Raw genomic sequence first — 25,688 nt, forward strand, 5'->3', positions numbered from 1 at the left:
GTAATAGAAATATTCTAAATTTATATTTCGTGTAATGAAGTAATAGAAAACGGAGGTAAATATAGACGTGTCTTAAGTAATATATCATAAAAGCGTTTACTTTGATGTTTTTGATATGTGAAGTCATAATAATTGTTTAGTTTATTGATTTTTGTGTTGTTGACACAATGATTATTTGAACATTTAGAAATTAATCATTATATTCAGCTTAGAGATTGGCAAGACACACACTCATTTTTAACATTTAAAGATTACTCAATTATAACATTAAGTGTAAAGATTATAACATATTAATTAGTATTAATATACCAAACTAATAGAATTGAACCCTTATTGTAAAAAGATCAAATACTATTAATGGGTAACCTAAAAATAACTAAATCTTCTTCTTATTTTGAAATATAATATAATTTAATACAATGCTTGACCAACCCTATGACTAAATTATCTAAAAGAAAACTAGATTAAATTTGAATATGAATGCTAACCATAAACCATCATCTAATTGTAGTTCCCAACATAAGTGAATGCTAAACACAAGCCTAAAAAAAATTTAAAACTACATCAATGAAATTAAAAACCTTTAGAAAAATCCTAGCATGAAGTGAACAATATTTGTGATTGCATGCCAATCCAGATTTGAATCATAACGCTAAACCTAATAAAACAAGAATGAACCATAAGCCTAATACTAAATTCAATGATAAGCCTAATAGTAAATCAAATGGAATCCTAGACTTAACATTAAACTAACTTATACCCTAACTATTGAACCTAATTAAACCCAAAGTGACACTAAATAAAATTGAATTATAATTGTAACCTAAATTTATTGTGATCTTAAATAAATTCAAATCATGTTTCCTAAATCTAATAACAATAAATCATCCACTAAATCAAATTGAACTACTCTAACATTAAATGAATACTAAACAAAATTGAAAGATACCCCTAACCTTAAGTGAATACTAAACCACAATGAACTCTAATTCATGCATTTAACTATAAGATTTTAATCTAAAACCTAAGTTTGTCTATATATCGAATCCTATAAAAACCTAATTCTATATATAGTCCTGACCCTAATATAAAACCAAAGTGAATCATAACACAAAACTTGATTGAATTATAATCTTAAAGATAAAAGAAAAATCCAAATTAAACCTAACCATATAAACCTAATTGAATATTGAGCTAAATAGTGCAAACCCTGACTATACATTAAATTAGACACAACAATTGATAAAGGTTTTTGCAAGGAGAGTGGGTTGTTGTAAGTGTTCCATGAGAGATAGAATCATGTATGAATCACGAAATTAATGTAATAATATTATATTATATAATAAATATTTAATTATAAATATACATTAAGTTAATAAGACCAATATTAGTGATATTTACTCTCATAGAGAGGAGCAAAATAATTTGCACTTACTGGAAATAGAGAAACAAACCTCCATAAATACAGATAGCAGCCATTCAAAATAGTAGCTTGTGCACGGAACATAGCATGAAACAATTTGATTCATACAGCAGGAGAAATCTTTGAAATTCTCTACAGATTAAACTACTTTGAATAGAAACGAGGATAACTAGTCTGACATGATATAGTAGACGAAATTCTCTGCACAATGGGCCGATCAGAAGAAAGCAGCAAAGAATTTTGCCTAAATTCGCACTATTAATATGAAAGAAGCATAAAGTTCGCTACATGCGAGCAGTGCGAGCATTGAACAAGTCCACTGCATAGATATAATAATAATCCGCCACACAAAAGTGTTCCTGGCTGTCTGGCCCATGAAAGGAGTGACCCGGGTGGGTGCATTCTCAAAGATACTTTAATGTAGTCTTCAAAAAACAACACACAAAATATGCAACTAAGAATATGTGAAGGATTCATAGGGACTTTGAGGCGAGAGTCATTTTGTATCAAATCAGACATCAAAAGCCTCAATTATGTTTCAAATACCAAGCCTTGACGTAATACACAATAATCAGTAACTTAAAAAGAAAAGAAACAATTTCCATTTCCAATCATCGAACATGGAAATGGGCATGATAGTTTGCTTGCATGGACTAGTTATTTAGAGATGCAAGGTTTGGCATGGATTTGCTTAAAAAGAAAAGAAAAATTAACTAGCCTCCCGAGGGACATTTCTAACCAGATATCTGAAATAAGTAAAATTTGTAACATATTCTTGTCTGAAGATAACCAAAAACAACAAGACGGGATTATTGAAGGAATTGTAAAAAAAATCAATTATATTACAATAAAAATAATTAACAGGATCATGTGAGTGATAGAAGCATCCAAGATCAAAACTACATATACAATAGAAAATCACCTATTTGTCATTCGTCTTCACATGTAGATATTGTTTATCAAATTTCTCAAGGATTTCCTCCCTGCTAAATCTGTTCTTGAAAAATTCCAAGAAGCGTTGATGGATCAGGCACTCCTGAAAATGTGAAGATAAAAATAAAATTACATGAGGTGACTAAATAAATATAGAAATCCTTGGTTATATTCTAACATAACAAGCAAAACAGATATTGCAGAAAAATTACTAGAATCCATGAAGGCAATGACTTCATCTATAAGAATATTGCTTTGAAAAAATTGAGTTCTCCTGCAATTTTTTTCCAACTCTGTTGGCTTCTTTAAAGCAAATTCCTTGGTCTTGCTTCCTTTCAGCTTCTCTAATCTTGTAACCTCCACTTCAACCTGTAGAATCATAACTATTATCCCCCGACTCAGCATGCAAGACAAATGTTGAAGCATACACCATGCATGTGGTCTATTTTATAAATGTCACTTGGAAGATCACATGCAAATTTGTACCAATTTTTTTAATTAATTACAAAAAGACAACCAGGAAAATTTGTTTCAACCAATCAAAAAATGGAAATAACATGGTGGAAAATTAACTATTATGACTATTTTTAAGGAAGGACTAATTGAATAAAAGGCTGTAATGGTCACCCTTGGATGTCCCAAAAAAAAACTAAACCAAATTGCTGAAAGGAATTATGTCAAACAGTTTGCATTCAACTTCTTAAAACCCCTTATAACTCCAAAAATCAAACGTTTATTTGTTTGTTGTGTTTCGTGCATGGAATTGGTATCATACAACATAAACAAGAAAGAAACTACAATAATATGCAAAGTGGAAATGAACGGCTGCTAATAAAATGTTATTTTCAAAATTCATAAAACTAAATACATGACAGATTTATCAACTCACTAATTACTTCAGCAATATTGTCATAATACTCCAGCCCATGCTTATGAACTTGCTGCTACAATACTTTGTCCTCCAATCAGTGCACTACCTTCATAATACCATTCCCTCCAAGCGGCATAAGCGTCGGACAAGTAGTGAAGAAGATATGAGCAAAATATCAAATCTGCCTGTAGCCGGAAATGCAACTAAACTGCTTGATAATGAAGCCGATAACAAAGAATTCCAAAGGCCAAACCCCAAGGGAATGACGTCTAGAATGTTACAAAAGAGGATAAACGTCCTCAAATGTCAAGAACAGAGCTGCAACTCATACACCAATTTCTTCTCATATTCAACCTATCTAATGAAGCCACAGATGCTTCCTTTTATTTTATTCCCACGGGTCTGCTCAACTCATATGGGCAATGTGGGATAAAAGATGTGTAATATAAAACATATATTAAAATACCCCTTATGTCTCCCTTGGGTACACATCACCATAAAATAAATATTAAAGTAACACTTTAATATTTTACAATTAAATTAGACGTTACTTTAATAAAACTTCAGGCATTAAAATGTATTAGCAATCGAACTCCGAATAATGCGAGTGATAGCTCATCGGAAAGCTCTCACCGAGGAGTATCGAATCCAATCACCAAAATTGACCTGCACTGTGTCCTGCCGACTTACTAAAAATAGTAAGTATGCCTGAAACTGAGTAAATCAACTTCGTTTTGGCCCAAACTGGAAATGACTAGGCCAAAACACTCCAAGATCCCATTAAACCCTTCGTTAGCCCTCGGGACCATGTAGAACAAGGCTAACGCACGCACACTTGGTCAACTGCTAAAATGGGGACATTACAGTCCGCCCCCCTTGAAATTGCTTGTCCTCAAGCAATCTCAGTCCAGCCTGCTGAATAACCTGCTCACTCTCCCATGTAGAATCTTCCTCCGGCAGGTCTTTCCATCTGACCAAATACTCCTTCACTATCCTGCTTCTAAGCTTCCTCTCTCTAGTATCCAGAATAGCCTCAGGTACTAACACAAGCTTCCCCTCCTCGTCCAAGGGGGGTAAATCTGCAGAAGGCACTACACTCTGACCAATGGCTTTCTTAAGCCTAGACACATGAAACACATTGTGCACTCGATTGCCTTCTGGAAGCTCAAGGTCATAGGCGACTTTGCCCACTTTGCGAATCACCTTGTATGGACCATAAAATCTAGGTTTCAACTTTTCAGCTCCGCTCTTCTTGAGCGATGACTGTCTATATGGTTGTAGCCTCAAGTAAACCATATCCCCTACCTCGAAGCTGCGCTCTATTCGGTGCTGATCAGCATACAATTTCTGTTGATTCTGGGCCTATTGTATATTCTCTTTGAGCACTTTCAGGATGTCCTGACTATCCTGCAATAGGTTTTTGGCTTTGGACACTCTACTGTCCCCCAAAACTAAATCCATGAAGCTAGGTGCTTCATAACCATAGAGTGCCATGAAAGGAGTCATCTTGATGGACATATGATAAGTGGTGTTATAACAATACTCTCCCATATGCAACCATCTGATCCAAGCCTTTTGTTGTGTAGTTACATAGTTCCTCAAATATCCTTCCGCCCATTTATTCACAATCTCTGTTTGCCCATCTGTTTGCGGATGATAACTAGTGCTAGGTGTAAGATCTGTACCACACAACCTAAACAACTCTTGCCAAAAAACACTCATAAACTTACTATCCCGGTCGCTGACAATGAATCTGGACAACCCATGTAACCTGAATATCTCTTTAAAGAAAAGCTCTGCCACCTGTGCTGCTGTGTAAGTGGACGGAATAGCAATGAAGTGAGCAAACTTCGTCAAGCGGTCCACCACCACATAGATGCAATCCCTTCCCTGTACTCATGGTAAACCAGTGATGAATTCCATCGAAATACTTTTCCATTTCCTATCAGGAATGGGCAAGGGCTGTAATAAACCTGCAGGAAATGTGTGTTCTCCCTTATTCTGTTGACAAACCACACACTCCCTGACATACCTCTGAACATCATCCTTGAGCCCTTTCCATGAAAACCGCTCTCGGATCTGCCTGTAGGTCTTGAAGACCCCCGGATGTCCAGCTGTGGGTGCATCATGAAATGCCTTCAGTATTGCCTCTCTCAAATGTGATGATGGAATCAAATAAACCCTGTCCTGAACTCTGATCAATCCATCTATCACCTCATAGCGATCATCCTGTATGGTACCTGAAATCAATCCAGAAGCCCAAGCATCTCTGACATACTCTGCTATAATCCGATCTCTCCAATCTCCTGAAATCTCTGCCAGAGCACGTAAGTGAGGTCTCCGAGATAAGGCATCAGCCACCACATTTTTTTTACCTTTGACAAACTCTATGTCAAAGTCATAAGCCTGCAATTTAGTCACCCATTTTTGTTGCCGATCATTAAGATCACGCTAGCTCATGAAGTATTTAATACTGTTGTGATCAGTCTTGATCACAAAACGTCCACCTACCAAATATGATCGAAATTTGGCCAATGCATGCATTATGGCCAACATCTCCCGGTCATAGACAGAATAACTTTTCTCAACTCCTCGGAGCTTCCTACTCTCGAATGCAATGGGATGCTTCTCCTGCATCAATACTGCTCCAATCCCATCACCAGATGCATCACAATGAAGCTCAAAAGGCTTCGTGAAATCCGGTAGAGCTAAAACTGGACATGAAGACATTACCTGCTTGAAATGCTCAAAACACCTCTGTGCTGCCCCTGTCCACACGAAGGCTCCTTTCCTGGTAAGATCTGTCAAGGGTGTAGCAATCTGTGAGAATCCCTTAACAAACCTCCTATAAAAACCACATAAACCAAAGAATCCCTTAAGCTGTGTAAGGTTTGTGGGAGTAGGCCATTCTAAAATAGCTCTAATCTTTTCAGGATCAACCCGAACGCCATCTGCACTAATGATATGCCCCAGGTAAAGGAGCTCAGTCATGCCAAACTCACATTTAGATTCCTTGGCATACAATGACTCTCTCTCCAGAATAGATAACACCTCCTCTAGATGATGTAAGTGCTCCTCCCAGGTCTTACTGAAGACCAAGATGTCATCAAAGAAGATCAAGACAAATCTCCTCAGCTGCTTCCTGAATACCTGGTTCATACAACTTTGAAATGTAGCAGGTGCATTGGTTAGACCAAATGGCATAACCATGAACTCAAAGTGGCCATAGTGACATCGGAAGGCTATTTTCTCAATGTCCTTTGCTGTCATCCTGATCTGATGGTATCCGGATCGCAAATCAATTTTGGTGAAGAAGCATGCCCCATGCAACTCATCAATCAGCTCATCAATCCTAGGAATGGGATACCTATTTTTAATTGTTTTCTTATTCAGTGCCCTGTAATCGATGCACATGCGCATCGTCCCATCCTTCTTCTTTACCAATACTACTGCTGAAGCAAAAGGGCTCTTACTGGGCCTGATATGCCCCATCTCCAACAAATCCTTAATCGCCTTCTCTATCTCATCCTTGTGTTTCTTAGGATGACGATAGGGAGTAATCATAACTGGTTTGGCTCCCTCCTCGAGCTCAATAACATGTTCCATCCCTCTGTCAGGAGGAACCCCATGAAGAATATCGCTAAATACTTTAGTGTGTCTATCGAGTATCTTCTGGACATCTAGTGGATGACTCTTTTCTTGTGGCTCTGGTGAAGTTGGCATAATGTGGCACTCTGTCGCCCACTCTATGTCATCATGATGAAAAAGTCTCTGCATTCTCCTCAAGGACACTATTCTGCAACCTCCATCTGAAAGCCCTCTAAGTACCACAGTTCTCCCCTCATGCTGGAATCTCATCTCCAATTTCGCTAGATTGAGTGTGAACTCAACTAGTGAAGCCATCCATGTCATGCCGAGGATGACATCATAATCTCCCATGTCCACAACATAGAACTCATCCTCCAACTCGTAGCCATCTCCAAACCTGATGCGAAGATTAGATATCTTCCGAGTGCATAATAACTTATCACCGTTAGCCACCATGACTCTAAACCCATCATGCTCCTCTGTCTGTAACCCTCTCCTGGCTACCAACTGTGCATCTATGAAGTTATGTGTAGCCCCAGTGTCAATAAGAGATATCACTTTCTGCCCCTGGATAGTACCCCTGACCTTAAATGTGATTGCCTTTTGGGCCCCTGTCAAGCATGCCAACGATCTATCATCCTTAGGAATGTTGCTCTCCTCTATAGTGTTACCCTCATCTGAATCGGAGTGCTGATCCTCCCCTTCTAACTCTGACTCTTCTGCTGAAAAATACTCCATTTGATTTGCCTTAGCCTTGAGAGAACATTTATGAGATAAGTCCCAAGGCTCTCAACAATGGAAGCACAGCTTCTTCTTTCGAAGTTCATTCAAGGTTTCATTGTCTAGTCCTTTTGATCCTTCTTTGGGTTTGCTATACTCTTTCTGAAATGATTTTTTGTCTTTGTCCTTGTGGTAGGAAGAATCTGTTGAATGGTTTTTTCCTTTGTATACCGAAGGGGCTAAATCTCGTGCCTTTTTAGTTGCTTCAGCTAACGTGAGTGGATCATGTCCCTTCACCCAACCTCGTAATGGATCAGCAAGACCATCACAAAATAACACCACCAATCTCCTAGGAGAGATATCAGTAACAAGTACAGACAAGCACTGAAACTCGGCAATGTAAGCATCCACAGAACCTGACTGTTTTAACTGTGCTAGCTCCTTGAAATGTAACTCGGGATCCTTAGTGTCAAATCTCCCAATCAATGTTTCAGTGAATTCCTCATAGGATGTAATCTGATTATGCCCCAAAGTCACCATGCCATGATGCCACCATTCATGTGCAATGCCATCCAAGTGCATAGCCGCATACTTGATAGCCTCCTCCTCAGGCATAGGATTTAGCTGCAAGTATGTATCTACCTTCTGCACCCAAGCTCGTGCAGTCATCTTCCTTGAAGCATCATAATAAGGTAAAGAAAGTTTTCCAACTTTCTTCCTCAGCTCAAAGTTTTGATTCCTCCCTCCTGCTTTAGGCATGTGTCTCATCCTCAAGTCCATATAATCTCTAAGAGAAATATCCGCCTGAAACTCTGGTCCACTAGCCTCCCAGTCCCTCCTGAACTGATCCTGTAACTCGGTAATCTGCGGTTCGTTTACTGGATGAATCGGATCTCTGGGTGGAAAAGTGGGTAGAAGAGGTCTCGAGCTCGCACTCCGTGCTGGGCGTGCAACGTGTCTAAAGTTATCAGCCTCATTCTCATTATTGCCGTGTCCATTATTACCATTAATGTTATTCTCAGGACCATTGTTGTTGCCTTGGCCTTCATGGTTATTTTTTCCCCCGTTGTTATTGTTTCCCTCGTTGTTATTGTTTCTGTTGTTGGCATCACCTGAATTAATATTGACACCCATCTGTCTAGCCATGAGCTGCAACATCATGTCCATTCGCCTATTCTGCTCCTGCTGCATACGCTGCCCCTGCTCTAATGTATCCAGTAACTGTCGAAACAGTACCTCCTCCTGATCTGGACTAGCATTTCTGCCTCCGCCTAATCCTGTATTCCTGTCATCTCGATCACCCATATTATTGTCCTGATCACAGAATATCTCCTCTGTGTCTGTATGGTTGAATTTAATGTCCCCCTGCACGGATGTACTAGACTGTTTGCTTTGCAAGTCTGAAATCCTATTTTGTCTTGCTCTGGTATCGCGGAAATTATAAGACCCCTGTCGCATGCTCAAACATAAATGCTTAGCCTGTTTTTTTTACTTACTTTTTCCCTCTATCCGGCTGTTCCAAATTCCCTATAAGACCTCCACAGGATGGCAGGACTTATAGCTCTGATACCACTGTAATGGTCACCCTTGGATGTCCCAAAAAAAAACTAAACCAAATTGCTGAAAGGAATTATGTCAAACAGTTTGCATTCAACTTCTTAAAACTCCTTATAACTCCAAAAATCAAACGTTTATTTGTTTGTTGTGTTTCGTGCATGGAATTGGTATCATACAACATAAACAAGAAAGAAACTACAATAATATGCAAAGTGGAAATGAACGTCTGCTAATAAAATGTTATTTTCAAAATTCATAAAACTAAATACATGACAGATTTATCAACTCACTAATTACTTCAGCAATATTGTCATAATACTCCAGCCCATGCTTATGAACTTGCTGCTACAATACTTTGTCCTCCAATCAGTGCACTACCTTCATAATACCATTCCCTCCAAGCGGCATAAGCGTCGGACAAGTAGTGAAGAAGATATGAGCAAAATATCAAATCTGCCTGTAGCCGAAAATGCAACTAAACTGCTTGATAATGAAGCCGATAACAAAGAATTTCAAAGGCCAAACCCCAAGGGAATGACGTCTAGAATGTTACAAAAGAGGATAAACGTCCTCAAATGCCAAGAACAGAGCTGCAACTCATACACCAATTTCTTCTCATATTCAACCTATCTAATGAAGCCACAGATGCTTCCTTTTATTTTATTCCCACGGGTCCGCTCAACTCATATGGGCAATGTGGGATAAAAGATGTGTAATATAAAACATATATTAAAATACCCCTTATGTCTCCCTTGGGTACACATCACCATAAAATAAATATTAAAGTAACACTTTAATATTTTACAATTAAATTAGACGTTACTTTAATAAAACTTCAGGCATTAAAATGTATTAGCAATCGAACTCCGAATAATGCGAGTGATAGCTCATCGGAAAGCTCTCACCGAGGAGTATCAAATCCAATCACCAAAATTGACCTGCACTGTGTCCTGCCGACTTACTAAAAATAGTAAGTATGCCTGAAACTGAGTAAATCAACTTCGTTTTGGCCCAAACTGGAAATGACTAGGCCAAAACACTCCAAGATCCCATTAAACCCTTCGTTAGCCCTCGGGACCATGTAGAACAAGGCTAACGCACACACACTTGGTCAACTGCTAAAATGGGGACATTACAAAGGCATATGAAAACTTTAGTCTCCTGCCATAATGGCAGGGACTAATAACATGAAATTATATTCTATTCTATGAATTTTTTTTTTGAATTTTACTGAACTACATAATAATAATTATCAATAATTACCAAGAAAAACATTAATTCTCTACATAAAATTAGTTCAGAGAGAATGTAGATGACAGTTGTACACAGAAAATTTCTCGGTTTTCATCACTCTTCACCCTTACCCAAAACCCTCAGAGAGAATGTAGATGGTCAACAACTGTACACAAAACTTTTCTCATGTCGTTGTCGTTCTTCACCTCTATCCAAAACCCCTTCTTCATTATCCCAAACCTTCCGAATACATTCTCAATGCCAGTGTAACTGCATGAATCACATCCTACCACTGTAATTATCCATTCTCCTTGACGAATGTCAATGCTACGGCCATTGCCAATGTCAGGATCATAGCAATAGGCATTTTGTGGAAGTGATTTATTTATTTCTTCTGCCGAAATAGAGCCATCAATCACAACCAAATAGCATCTAATACTTGCACTCGATTTTGACCACTTGGGATAATTTTTGTGAGTACCAATTTCAGTGACTTCATGAACGCCAATATTTTCATCACCAAACAATTTTTCATTTAAACATGGAACCACTCCATCCGCTGCTCTTCCAATCATATCCAGTTCACTTGGAACACTCTAAAAAACAGAAAACAATGGTCTCAGTTAATACACAGTAATAAGAATTCATTTACAGATCATTGAAGCGCCTCGCAGCAATACACACTATCTTAAAACAACACAACAAATAAATGACAAAGGAAAGCTGAAAGTCAATTATGGGCATCTTTCTTGCATGTGTAAATGTTCACAATAAGAATAAAGATTATTTATGATAGATTATATCCACAGTTTAGCGATTCTTTATCTAGAAATTACACGTAGATTAGACTTAATTGATGAAAAATATGATACTTATGATTGTCTATATAAAACAGTATTGAAATCACATGCTAAGCAAAAAATTAAGCCTAAAAATGTATGAAAAATGTGTGAAATGTTTAAATCATCCTGAATTATTACCTTTAACTTATAAATGCAACTTCGTATAACTGCATTGCTGCAATAACCAAGTTTCAAGTACTCTGATGCATACAACTCTTCAATCCCTGACAAACTTTGCAGCTTCTCACAAGACTCAATGACAATTTTCTCTAAGCAGCTAACTCTGTAAAGATTTGGCAGCTCCTCAAGCTCAGGGCAATTTTCAATGCTTAGCAGTTTAAGCTTTGTAAGATCACCATTCACTGCTACACTCTGCAAATTTCTGCACCACTGCATAGACAGACTGTGAAGTGTTGCAGGCAATGTAATGTTTTCTAGCTTTTCACAAGAGTCGATATCAATTTCCTCCAAGCAGCTCACTCTGGCAAGAAACGGCAACTCCTCGAGCTCAGGACATTCTTTTATGAACAACCGTCTCAGCTTCGTAAGATCACCATATACTCTTACTCGTTGCAAATTTCTGCAACTTCGTGCATTCAGACTGACGAGTGTTGTTGGCAGCGTAATATTCTGTAGCTTTTCACAGGATTCAATATTAATTTCCAACATGGAGCTCACTCTGCAAAGAAATGGCAACTCCTCGAGCTCAGGGCACTCGTCAACATTTAGCTGTGTGAGCATTTTAAGATCACCGCTTACTGCAATGTGCAATTTTGTGCAACTTCCTACATACAAGCTGATGAGTGTTGTCGGCAGTATAATGTTCTCTAGCTTCCCACAGTAGTAAATCTTTATATGCTCCAAGCAGGGCTGTCTGGCAAGACTTGGTAATTCCTCAAGCTCGGGGCACTCGTTTATATTCAGCTGTCTAAGCTTTGTAAGCTCACCGGTTACTACTATTTTTTGCAAATTTCTGCACCTCTGTATGGACAGCTCGATGAGTGTCTCTGGTAGTGTAATGTTCTTTATATTGTCACAGTATTCAATATTGATTTGCTCCAAGCAGCAAAAGCTAGGCAACTTCTCAAGCTCAGGGCAATCATAAATATTCAGCCTTGTAACCTTTGCCAGATCACTGGTTACTTCTACTGTTTGCAAACTTCTGCACCTTTGTACAGACAACTGGATGAATGCTGCTGGCAGAGTAATGTTCTCTATCTTGTCACAGTATTCAATTTTGATTTCCTCCGAGCAGCTCACTCTGCTAAAATTAGGCAACTCCTCAAGCTCGGGGCACTTTTCAATAATCAGCCTTGCCAGCTTTGAAATATCACCAGTTCCTACTACTCTTTGCAAATATCTGCAATTTCTTGCGGACAACCTGGTCAGTGCCATTGGCAGTATAATATTCTGAAGCTTCTCACAATTGTCAATCTCGATTTCCTCCAAGCAGGTCAGTCTGGCCAGACCTGACAACTCCTCAAATTCAGGACAATCTTTAATGTACAAATATGATAGTCTTATGAGATCTGGCGCCAGTGATAATGTTTCAAATTTTTTACAGCCGGTAATGTCGAGAAAATTCAACGTTTGTATCCTTGCTATGTCCACTTCAACAAGTTTTTCCATATAACAAATTTTTAGAGATTGTAGACGTTGACAGCAAATGCCAGTAATTAAAATCTTTGTTACAAGATTACACCATTTAATCTCTAGATTTTCCACTTCCTTCATTATTGTTCTGAACCACTTCATGTGTATGTTTTCATCGCTGCCAATTGTTGTTCTAGACCACCCCTCATTATTGAAAACCAGTTCCCCCTTCAGAATGGGTTTGAAATCATTGATATACGAAGACTCAAAACAGGCACCCTCTGCAGTATCCCCTGTAAATCCCCAGCCCGTCATAGATAAACTACGGAGATTCAATCCTAGAGATCCTAATAAAAACCATACATCCATTTCAAATTCCTGAAAACTTAATACTACATCTTCAATATCGTCTGACTTTCCTGACAAATCTGGAAACTCTTTCAGATAGGTTCTACGAATGCGCAGCTCTTTTAAATGGGAGGGTGCCTGATAATCAAAATAAAATTATTTTTAACATTGGTGGTACCCAATAGTCAAGACACTGTCATCACATAATACAGATCTAAGTATATCATTATTGAAGGCTTAATTTTCGATGGAGAGGGACAAAATACCTGCACATCTCTCTGCCATAGTCTTTGGAAACATCCATTTTTTATACCAATGCACTGCAAGTTTTGAAGAGGAATCCATGAAGGAATGCAGCTTGCGTTTGTATTGGCTCTTGGTTTAGGCCCTCTAGGGTAGTCAAGCTGAAGCCAGAGCGGGGAAATATCGGAACCATATTCCGACTCCCCTAAAAAGTATGTAATTTTACAACCCATGGATTCATCCCAAATTGACTGGAAACATCTGCCTTTGGTTTGAGCAAGGATGTTTTGGAATCCCTTTAATTCCTGCATTTAATATAGAATGCGGCTTAGTAAATATTGAAATTTAAATGTAAATAAGAAACTGATATTTTGGAGCGGCAAGCTTACCAAAGATTGCAGGTGTTGGGGTTGCCACACACGACTAGGATGGTTCAGTTCATCTGCCATTTCTCTTCCTAAGTCTCTCAGGTGGTCATGCATTCTCAAATGAAACCTGTCATCCCTAGTCTTCAGTTTGACTCCCAGGACAGGTCCTCCCAATGCACCCATTAGGAGGTCATTTCTTCTATATTGTATTCCTTTTTCCTCCAGAACTAGAAGACAGTTATCTTTTAGTTTTTCCAAAGCATGGTGAGAGCTCCATCCAGACGCTTCCCATATCCTCTTGGCCATAGTCGCCGACTTTCCAATGAAAAAGCATGCCACATCCATGAAAACCTGTTTCTCTTCATTATCTAATGAATCAATGCTTATCTTCAGTCTCCTCTTCACATCTCCTGGCAGTGTCTTACTCACTTTTGTCAATTCATCCTTCCAATATCGCAAATCTCTGCGAAAAACATGCCGGCCCAGAACTTGTAGTGACAGAGGCAAGCCTCCACACACGTTTACAAAGTCCTCTACAAGATCTTCATATCCGCTACGTGGATGGGGTTGGCGGAATGCATGCCAACAGAACAATTCTTTCCCATCTTTTTTATTTAACCCTTTCAAATGGTAAGCAGCTTCAATACCGGCCATTATGAGAACCCCTACATCACGGGTTGTAATAACAACCAGATAATCATCAAACTTATTTAATAATTCCAGGGGTATTAGAGCTTCTAACTGGTCCACGTGATCGATATCATCCAAAACAACCAAGAAGCTCAGAGAGGGCGGGCTCCTTTGGAAACAATCCCTCAGACGGCTTTTCCCTTCCTCGATACTTGCAAAATTGTGATATTCAGAGAAGATTTTTTTAAGGAGATCACTTTGCAATGCAGGTAATTTACCACTGGCAGAGGCTTCCCGAACATCAAACAGAAAACTTTCTGTTGAGTATTTTAATATATTTTGGTTATACAACTCTTTGGAGAGAGTTGTCTTCCCAACTCCGCCCATACCAAAAATGCCAACAACATTGGGTTTTTTATCTCCTGATTTGTTCATTCGACACTGGCTTTCAAAATCTTGAACAAGATCTCGAAGGCACCTTCTTTCAAAATCATTTACAATCTTATCAAGTCCTACTGGACATTTGGCGACATGCAAATGTTTAGTCCTCTGTACTTCTTTTTCCACAGCGGACACTATTTCTCTGCAGTCACTAGAACTGCGACAGAGAGGAGAATTCTATCACTATGAGGAAGAAAATTCTAATTAATCTGATCGAAAAATGAAAAGATATAAAAATGGATATGCCAAGTACATCGGAAATAGGCATAAAACTTACTCGGAATCCTTGACCTCATAGCCTGTGGTAAATGAAACTTGTTGCAGGGCTTTCTTCCACCCTTTCAGCTTGTCGAGATATCTGCCCTTCTCTTCATATTTACTGAACGCCTCAGCATATACTCCTTTTTCGACATGTCGGAGCTCCCATGGCTCCACTTGATAAAACATGGGAATAATTTTGGCCTTACTTTGTGACATGAGAACCAGCTCAGTGAGACACCAGGGGGAATGTGCATATCCTTTGGAAAAGATGGCAATGTGTGCTGAAGCGGAGAGAATGGCAGTCTCAATAGTGGAAGGAAAGGAAGCTCCAAGTTCTTTCTCTTCTGAGTCAAGAAATGCCCTGATATTCTCCTTCTCAAGAGCTCTGTAAAGCTTTGTAGCCAATGTCTGTTTGACATCGGGGCCTCGGTGGTTGATGAACACATCAAATAGTCTGGAAGATTGTTCTACTTTTCTTCTCTTGCTGTCAGGTTCGATTCTAGAGAAAGCATTTTGCTGGTGAGATGACGAAGGTGAAGCCATAAATGGAAGGATGGGTATTAAAAAAAATTGCTCTGTGAAGCTCGGAAGCGATGGCGATGTTTGGAGGAAGAATGGAGTGAGTTTGAGTTGGAGTAGGTCACGGCCTGTATATTGCCACTGCAGCCTCCTTCCAGTATGGGGAAAGTGAAGGATGCAATTACTGCTTCTTTCTTTGGGCAAATAAAAGGATAATATTGCGAGAGACAAAACCGTACTCTCAAAAGCAGAGAGAGGATTGATCCGTCTCTCTCCTTCTAATGAGGAGAAAAAAAATTAGAGCAAAGTTTCTGATAAAACAAGTACAAAAAGATAAAAATACTACTGTATTTTTTATTTTTTAATAATTGAGAATAAGCTTAGTCACATCCATTAAAAAATAGGTCAAATTTTCAGCTCCTTTCTGAATTATATAAATAAATAAATTGAAAATAAAAACAAATAGAAAAGATGAAATTTAAATTTTAAAAATATTTTTGAATCAACACATCCTTAAATAATATACGCTATGCACACATTCAATTATTTTATTTTTCTAAAACATACTAAGTTCAACAATAAACAAAAAAATTATGCTTATGTTTTATTTTTATAGAAGAATATCTATATATAAGTAAATTTATGTATTCTATTTTATAATTAATTTTAAGAAATGGTGCGAATATAGTATTTTTATAATTTGACATTAAAAATTTGTTTATAAAAAATATTATTAATTAATATGATATTTTAAATATTTTAATCTAATTTAGAATACAATATTATGACTCTTAACTAATCATTTTATCTTTACAATATTATATTAAAATTTTTGATAAAATTATTTTAACAAAATATATTAAATCAAATAGATTTAGATTATTTTCATCTTCTTTACCTACATTGAATTTGCAACCTTATATAAAACACAGAGGAGGAAAAATATTTGAAGTCCATTCCCCTCTTCTCCATCCATGTATATTTCTCAATATCTCTCCTCGTGCCCTCTCTTCTTCTGTTCTTTGCAAATACAAATGTAACACCAACACTCACACACGACTGAGTCTCTCCTCCCCTGTCTCTCTCCTCCATATTTTAACCAATGGCACGTCACTATAAAAATATAATAATACACAAATTTAATTGGGAAACTGTCACATCTTGATCTTTTTCAAACTTTCTTTTACTTTTCATGCTTTAACACTGATATCTGTCTAATTTCCGTCGTGCAGCTTTGATGCATTTCTAATCAATTTCCACGCAATTTCCAATTTTGCAGTTCACTTGCCTGTGACTTTGTTCGCATCTAGCTTTTTGTACAAAGATTGAATAATCACGGCTTGACTGTGTTTTCTTAATGACGCTCAAAGCATTAATGCTTCGTACTAAAGTACAGATGATTTAGAGGAGTCACATCCATCCTGCCCTAAAAGTAAACTACAATGTGACAGACAAAACAGCGATGAGTATGTTGACTATAACAGAGGATGCAGACTTGATAGATACGTGTAACCTTTGGGTAGAAACTCGTTACGCTATCTAATTTCCTTATGCGTGGACTCATCGCACTATTTAATAAAAAATAATGATAATTGGGTGTGTTTTCTCTAAAATAGCGCGGAAGGAACGCAGAAGGAAGGACCGGGGCAATGATGTTATGGGCTTACAGTTGTGGTGCATTTCACTTTTCGTACGTTTTATCCTCTTTTTCGCCAAAGCAGACAACTTGCATTTTCTTCCTTTTGCAGGCCCATTCCCAATCAAGTCGCGACTTTGGATAATGGCTAGGGGAAAACTTTGGGATAGGAGTTCCATAATTGTTATAGTTTTTGTGATAGATATTTTCAAATTATTAGTCCCTGCCTTTAAAAGGCAGGGAACTAATGTTTTCTTCCCCCAATATTTTCCAAAGTTTCATAAAGGTTGATGTAAAGTTTGATTTAAAATTTAATTATTAAATATTTATTTTCATTTTGTGATTGGCTGTGTGACAATTTTCTGGGGTTTACTCTGAATTTCGTAAGCCAAAAATAGGAAAATTATGAGGCGGTGTGTGCGGAAATTTCTAGGTTCGAACATCTCGAAAAAGGCGTGTGGCCTAAAGTAGTTACCGCCTTAACGCCATTACCAATCTCCACGATGGACTGTGTTGCTTTTCAACGGTTTTTAACTTTTTAGCCCATCTCTGCAAAATTGGAAACAGTAATTCAACCCCCTCAACCTGAGCAAGCTCATTGATTCTCTTCACGGCATCCCGAGACTCCACCTGGGATAGGATGTGTAGCCTCGCAGATGCCCTTGGGCGAGTAGCCGCAGTACAAAACGACTTTCTTTGCATCCTCAGGGCTCTCAATCATTAGGAACATAAGCCCCTGGGGACCTAAATCCATGGCCTTTTAGCCATAACAGGGTCATTAACAGGGATCTTGCTAATCGCAGGGGTATTTGTGACAGCCAATACCTGCAGCACAGTAACGGCTGCCATGAAAACACCAGGGCCGGCTCAACTCCCAGAATTCTTGAAGCCGACGGCAAAATCACAATCTAAATCTAGCCCTTGCCCTTGAAGGGTTTCGTTTTGATTTCCCCAAATTGATTTGTGTTGTTTCTATTGAGTTGCGTCTCGCTCGATTTGAGTTAGAATTGATAGGGGCGATATTTTTTACGTTTTATTTTTTACAACCCTAGAAAAATGGCCCAGTCGGGCTCGTGGGAAGACATGGACGCTCATCTTTGAATCCACCGGCTCCTTCTCGGCTGAACGAGAATGCCCCCTCATTTTCATTCAATGTAAATGTGCGAGCTTTTGCTCCCTTACAAAACCCTTATTACCATCTATGATTGTATTGTGCTTAATGGCATAATAGTTTTAAATACAGGTCATTCGAAGGGAAAGGCATATAATTTTCTTCAACTTTTATGGTTATCAGTTTAGTTCAACTTTCCACAGTAGCCGACGTTTTCTGTATCTAACTCTTCTTTACGCCACTTGGTCGAATATGGTATCAATAAAGCTTGAAATTGTGACTGCAGGAGAGCTATTCAGAATTTACAATTAGTTTCCCTTTCCACCGACTTTGCTTGGTCCATAGAGCAGATTTAGCAATTGAAATTTTTGATATTTGGAGTGACGCATGAGATGTATTTTGGGTATGAAATGAAAGCTCTGTTTTAGAAAGCGTGAAATTTGACTCACATTCAGTTCGGCAAAAATATTGATTTGAACGTTTTTGTCAGTTGTATGAGTTGCATTTCCATCAGACTGTGTAAAAATCTACCAAAAAGCTGCAAATATGGCTTGTTTGCCTTCAGTGGATTGCTGGTTATGCTGCAACAAAATAGCATTCCATTTTTTCCATCTCCTCTTGTTCAGACCAATTCTTTACCGCTTTACCAAATAGACTATAGAAGTTTCTAGATAGGTTTTTTAAAAGCCAAAAATATAAGACTCAATTATAGAATGTTGTGTTTTGTATAAATTCTACTCTATGAATTTTAGAATTGTGTAAATCTATTTATATAAGTATAATGAATGTTAAGATTTATTTTAAATATATACTTAAGATTAATTTAAAATAGTAATAGATATAAATTTAAGATTTTTTGGGTTGATGGAATAATTTAATAACTTAACAAGTATAAAATTAAACTATTCTAGCTAGAATTAGAATAGAATATTAAATTATCTTTGCATAATTAAAAAATTATTCTTATATTTTAAATAACATTGGCTCACTGCCATTATGGTAATAACTAAGTACAATGTGCATGCTTTAGAATATGAATAAATCATTTAAATTGATTTTTTCTTATTGTTATGCTAAAATAAAGGTTGCTCCTATCAAAGCCAAATGCAATTTCCTACATCATTGCACGAGCTAGGTTTTGAAGACTTTCTACAATTTTATTTCATGATCTTTGAACAAAATTGTCCATTTCAAATTAAGGTTTTCACGATTACTTATATGTTTGAAATATATTATGTTACTGCATAAGTCCAAAGGCAGGGACTCAAGCTCTCTCAAGAGCTCTTGTTATTGTTGGAAAAATTTAGAAAATGAAAATATATGTATTAATAGTTAGTCATACATGTATTAATAGTGAATTTTTTATTTTTATTTTTTGTTGGTGATTATTCTATTTGTGCATTATTATTGCAGCATTTCATAAAGATTGGTGAGACATTTAGCTATAAATACTGACATATTTTAATGAGTGACTAGACTGGTGAATCAAAATAGTAGGTATTCGATGAGCATTTTAAAATGACACTTTTGGATCACTTCGTGCTCAATAATTCTTAGAGAGATCTGCAAAGACCCAAAAGCCAAAACCTTAGCTTTAAACCCTTCAATCACCTATGGAGGTACATAAAGAAAGGCAAAATTTGACTTACAGTTAAGGAGTTCTAGGTGCGCGAAGTTAGCCCAACCAAGGTGTTTTCCTATATTGAGAAAATTAAAACATAAAATATATAAAGTATGATGTAGTGCAAGGTAGGAGAATCTCCAAAGGAGATGTCCAAACCCCCAGCAAACAACCGCACGGTAGAAATACAACAACACCACAACAATAATGCAAGATATGATACCAAATCACAATTATTTATTCATAGATATAACTTATTACATGCAATATGCCCAGTTGTAAGGCCTTCCAAGTTAGGGCCAAATACAAACAACAATTACAATAATAATTATGCAAGATCCAACAAGATCCACTTACAAACTCAATTCCAACTAGTCCATATCCACAACTAGATAAGAACACCAAGCAAATCCTTTGGTTCTCAAGCCATAGCCATAGCTCTTCAAAATTTGCATCTACACAATACCCTGCACTCCTCTGAATGAAATGAATTCTCCAACTATCTAAAGACTCCACAAAACCCTTATACCCAACTAAGCCACAAGTCGGCCTAGTTCATTACAAACTAAATTAAATCCCTCACATTAAATATATGTTCAACCACAAGTTGGCCACAACACAAATTAAATACCAAAAGTTGGCTCACAAAAAACTCGGCACGAACATAACCAAAACCAATACTGGCACTCGACACCAACAAGAACACTCGGCACTAATAGGTTCACTTGGCATCCACTAAGAGCTATAGTAACTCGACATCCACTAGGAGCTGCAGTAACTTGGCATCCACTAAGAGCTACAGTAACTCGACACCCACTAGGAACTACAGTAACATAGCCTCCACTACCATCTACAGTAACTCAGCATCCATTAGGAGCTACAGTAACTCAGCCTTCACTACTAGCTATAGTAACTCGACCGCCACTAAACAACTTGGCTACAACAAAAAATTGGAAACCACTGGCACTCGGCTCCAACATGCAAGATTGCAAGAAATCCTAGGATGCTCCTACATCAAAGTAATTCTGTTAAAAATATTAAGTAGGGGAACATATTCAATAGTAAATCAGGGTCCAATATAGGTTTACTCACTTTTAAACATTGAATTGTCCAATGGAAAATCATTCATATGCCAATAGTTGGTAATTTTTTGGCTTCTATTTTTTTTATCCATGTTTGACTCATTTGTACAGTTCTACTAGTAATTTATGAACCAGTATTAGAGATTTGTGAAGTACTATTGGATATCTTGTGAACCACTATTGATGGTTGAATGAATAATTATTGGTGCAATAGGGGTCAAGTATCGGTGGACACTTTTTAGGACCACTTTTGACTCTTCTATGGATAATATCTCTTGTAGAGTGCATTTTTATTAGTGAGAAGTTAAAACCTTATCTTTATACAATTAAGTCGCACACAAGAACAATAACAACCAAAATTGGGATATTTAGACATTGTTTGGTACCTCAATTGACCATGCAAAGTTTTCTATAGCCACTAGTAGGTATTTGTTACAAATAGGCAATACTGAGAGGGGGGTTGAATAAATATTGTAACACTTTTACACCAATTAATTATCTCAAAAATCAACCATATGAATCCACAAAGAACTATTAGAAATAGGAATTACTAAGAGAGGGGTGAATCAGTAATCTACAAACCTTAGTCACCAACTAGAAATTATTAATTACTTTGAACCATACATAAAAAAGTAAACAAGTAGCACTTGTTGAACAATAACAGTAACAATGCACAAAGATAACTCATAACACCATATTTTGTCAACTAGGGAAACCTTGGCTAAGGGAAAACCCCAATGGGGATAATACCCACTAGATAATATACTAATATATAAGTTCCCTATTAGAGGATGGACCCTATTAGGAGTCAATGAGAAAATTTAGTATAGAGAGTCCCTGTTAGGAGACTTTGAATCCCTGTTAGGAGATTTCAACTCTATTAGGAATTGTGCCAACCCTGTTAGGAGTTGTAGTACAGTAGATGCAAGATGAGCCCACTGTCCAAACATGCACTTCTAATTAAAAGAATAGCTCATTGCCCAAACAAGTAATTAGACTTTTGGAACATAGATATTGTAACGTCTTCCTTGACTGATCTTTGATCTTCAGCTCAATCTCAAATAACAAAAATAGCTTCTCAAAACTTCACATATATCACTTTCACAAAAGTTTGCATATCACAATACATCACATGCTTTCACAACTTACACATTCCACACTTTGAATTCGCAAGATGTCCTTTGCACAAATACCATCCTTTTCACAAATTGTTGCTAGGTCGGTTAAGACCACAATATACTTTTCCAACTTAGAGTAAACATCTAGGATGTTGGCCCTAATTGGTCAAGTAATTATTTTGTAAAAAAAAAAAATTCCTTCCTTTAATTTCATTGTCCCATTTCACTGGTAAAACATGAATATCACCTTTCCATACAGTATGTACTAGCCTTCGAGGTTATACATGTCATCATAAACATGTATACAATCTCCATCTAACTTCACTAGTCATAATATGACATAAGTAACAAGTTACAACACAATACACTATTATAAACCAAATTCATACTTAGACTTTTTTTTGAGTACCAAAAGTTAAGTATCTTTATTTCTAAGGTTTCTTATAAGCATGTACATCATGTGTTTCCATAAATGACAACAATTACATATCTTCATTAGCCAATTGTCGACAATCTCCCCCTTTGGCATTGATGGCAACAAAATAGGGAAAATTGGCTAAGTATCAAAAACTTGTCAAAAACAATAAAGTAACATTACATTAATCATTTATTACAACTTAACCATCTTACATATGCTCCCCCTTAGAATATGATTGCATACCTTACAATTTTATCTTCTCCCTTGTACCCAATTTACAATTTTCTTATGCATTTTCTCCCCCTTTGACATCAATGACAAAGGTTAGAATGTCAAAAACTGTCAAAAACTTTGTTCTTTTGCCTTAAGCTAATAGTATCTTCATGTAATCATCAAAACTTGCCTTAAGATTGGTTAAACCTTCTATCCATGTATCCCTGGTTGTTTTAGCAGAGGTGAGAATTGCACATAAGGCATATGATGCAATATCAACTGCATTAAGGTCAGCATATAAAAAGTTAGAATAAGTGTCCTTGGCTTTGAAACATTCCTCCAAGTGTTTCTCAATAATAGATATTTTTAGAGCAATAGATTCTTTGAAATCCAATAATCTCTTCAAAATTTGTTCTTTTTGAAGTTCTAGTTTCTTGATATCACAATGAATACTAGCCACCTATTCTTCAAAGTCATCAATTTTACTAGAAGGTTGTTGTATCTAGCTAGATAGAGCCTCTAGCTCACTCATCTTTCCTTCAATCTAACTATCAAGATCCTTGGTCAACTTATGAGATAGGGTACACTTGATGTGCAATACCTTTACATCCTGTTGACATTTTTGAAGTTCCTTGATACAAGTATCAAGACTTATCAAATCTTTCTTGATGTTCTGACAAATAGTGCTAAACAAGTTAGCATCATGTGAAATCTATGCCTTCAATTCTGCAACATTCAACAAATTTGAAAAGTCTTCATCAAAATATTTTAGCACTGCCTGTGCCCTCTGTTCAGGATCTGTCTTTGTATGCTAGACTGCCAAAGTACTATGTAATCTATCCATAACCTCCATCAAGGTTCTCTACAGACTCTTCACTATTTTGTTTTCATCAATGAGTTTTCACAAAGATGAGATCAAGTCAGTTTGATCATCATCATCAGTTGTCAGGCTAGCAAGCAAAAGTGGAGTAGATAAACTAGAAGGTTTAGTTTCATCTTCCCTTTGCTTCTTTTCAGCTACCTCTTTGACTCTTCTTTCTTCTTTCTCTTTCTTTTCTTTCGTTTTCTCTCTTTTCTTCCTCGTCTATTATCTTCCTCTTATCTTCCTCTTCTTTTCTTCCTCAACTCTTCTTTTCATCCCTTCTTCAAGAAATTTCTACTTGGCCTCTTCTATTTTCCTCTTTTATTCCTCCAAAAGCCTTTTTCCTTCTTCAATTTTTTTCAGTTAATCTTCAATATCCTCGGCATGAGATTCATTCTATTCAGAACTCTCAAAAGGGTCAGTATCATCAATGTTAATGGTAACATTGATCTGATCAATTTGCATTGTGTCACCACTTACTGACACTTCCAAGGTTCTGGATGCTGATGAAGATGTTGCCTTGGATTTTGTCAACATCTGACTTATAGCTATCACAGTTTCACTTCTTATCTTATCCTTCTCACCCACCATAAATAGATATGGTCTCACTTTTTTTCTTAAGTAAGGTTCCAAATTGTTCAACAATCTCTTGACTTCTCCATCATCATCAGTTTTCCATATAGTCCTTATCATAGACTTCTGAATTTGTATGTCCTCTTCTCAAGTTGGTGCCTTCTTCTCAAAAGTCTATCATAGACCTTTTGATTTACTATGCCTTCAATATCCTTAAGTTTCATATTGTTAGCTATTATGTATCTCAGTACAGAGAAATCAATCTAATCTTTCTCAAAATTATTATACAAGTCATAAAATTTGTTCATCTACACAAGGTTTCCTTCATTAACAATGGCTAAATTAATCTTCTATATCTTTGGCTTCCAGGGTTGTCGAGCTTTCCTTGCTAATTTTTTAGAAGTAGTTACCTAAACTCTACCTATTTAGCTTCTTGTTCTTGTTCTTTTTCTTCACTAGATTCAACAATTGTCAACAATGTCTTTTGTCTCTTTCATGGTCTAGTGGCTTGTTGCTTGACCCTTTTTGTCTTGGTGGTCACAACTTCCACTAATCTCTTTGATTTCCACTTTGGCTCACTTGGCTATACATCTGATACTACTACATAAGGGATGCTTTGTCTTGAAGATGTTTCTATAATAGACACTAATAAAGGTTTCACATTCATTATACCTTGTTTCATAGTTTGTTTGGCTGCCTGTGACTCACTTTTAGTCATACTAGCCTCTATTAAAGCTTTCTTCATTATTATCTTTATCTTCTTGTGAGATGCCTTCTCTAAGGATGCTTGACGGGTTGATTGGTTAATCTCTTCATAAGTCCCAAATCTATACTCAACTTGGTCCTTCTCAGATTTCAACAATAAATCAATGTATCCAACTACTACTTCATCACTCAATTCATAACTTAAGGGATCAAGAAATGTTTCCCAAGGTTCTACTACTTGAATATAAGTAAAATTTGTATCAACCATAATACAAATATCTTCTTTAAATCTTTCTAAAATTGTAAGTGCAATTCTGAATCTCTGTCTCATCTCATTCTTAAATGTATTCATTATCAAATTCCCACTATCTAGGATTTTGTCTGTTGGATGTCTTCTACATACATTTGTGATTTTCTCCATTGTACACCTCTCACTGCTCATAATCTCTTTGATTGATAAATATGGAAATCTATTAAGTACATGAAAGAATATATGATTGATTAGTGACTAAAATCTAAACAAACCATTCTTAGTCCTCTTGACTTTCTCCAAGTTTTCAAGAAGTTGCATTCTTAGAATTTCACTGAGGTTAACTTGTTCCTTCTCAACACATATCTTATAGGCTGCATAGATGAATTTGACTAATAATTCATCAATCTTAGAACTTGCACATATAGAGTAGGCAATGATTCTACTCAGGAATCTTATATCATCTTGTTTAATGGTGTTGATCACCATGGCCTTTCCATTATAAACTGCTTTTGTGTAGCTCTCAACT

General features: G+C 36.8%; 1 protein-coding gene across 1 annotated transcript; it reads right to left on the reverse strand.

The window, feature by feature from the left end:
* Positions 1-10,465: 10,465 nt before the first annotated feature.
* LOC149545682 (protein SUPPRESSOR OF npr1-1, CONSTITUTIVE 1-like) lies at positions 10,466-15,594 on the reverse strand. The gene is made up of 6 exons (XM_089793820.1): positions 15,068-15,594; positions 13,741-14,947; positions 13,375-13,656; positions 12,963-13,246; positions 11,306-12,908; positions 10,466-10,921 (listed from the first exon to the last, which is right to left on the reverse strand). Exons 1-6 carry the CDS (start codon positions 15,592-15,594, stop codon positions 10,466-10,468), a joined length of 4,359 nt encoding a protein of 1,452 aa, XP_089649946.1.
* Positions 15,595-25,688: the final 10,094 nt, after the last annotated feature.

Source organism: Cupressus sempervirens, chromosome 7 (genome assembly GCF_028749045.1).
Source record: "Cupressus sempervirens isolate cs-2001-9-10 chromosome 7, ASM2874904v1, whole genome shotgun sequence".
In the NCBI taxonomy this organism is placed as follows: domain Eukaryota; kingdom Viridiplantae; phylum Streptophyta; class Pinopsida; order Cupressales; family Cupressaceae; genus Cupressus; species Cupressus sempervirens.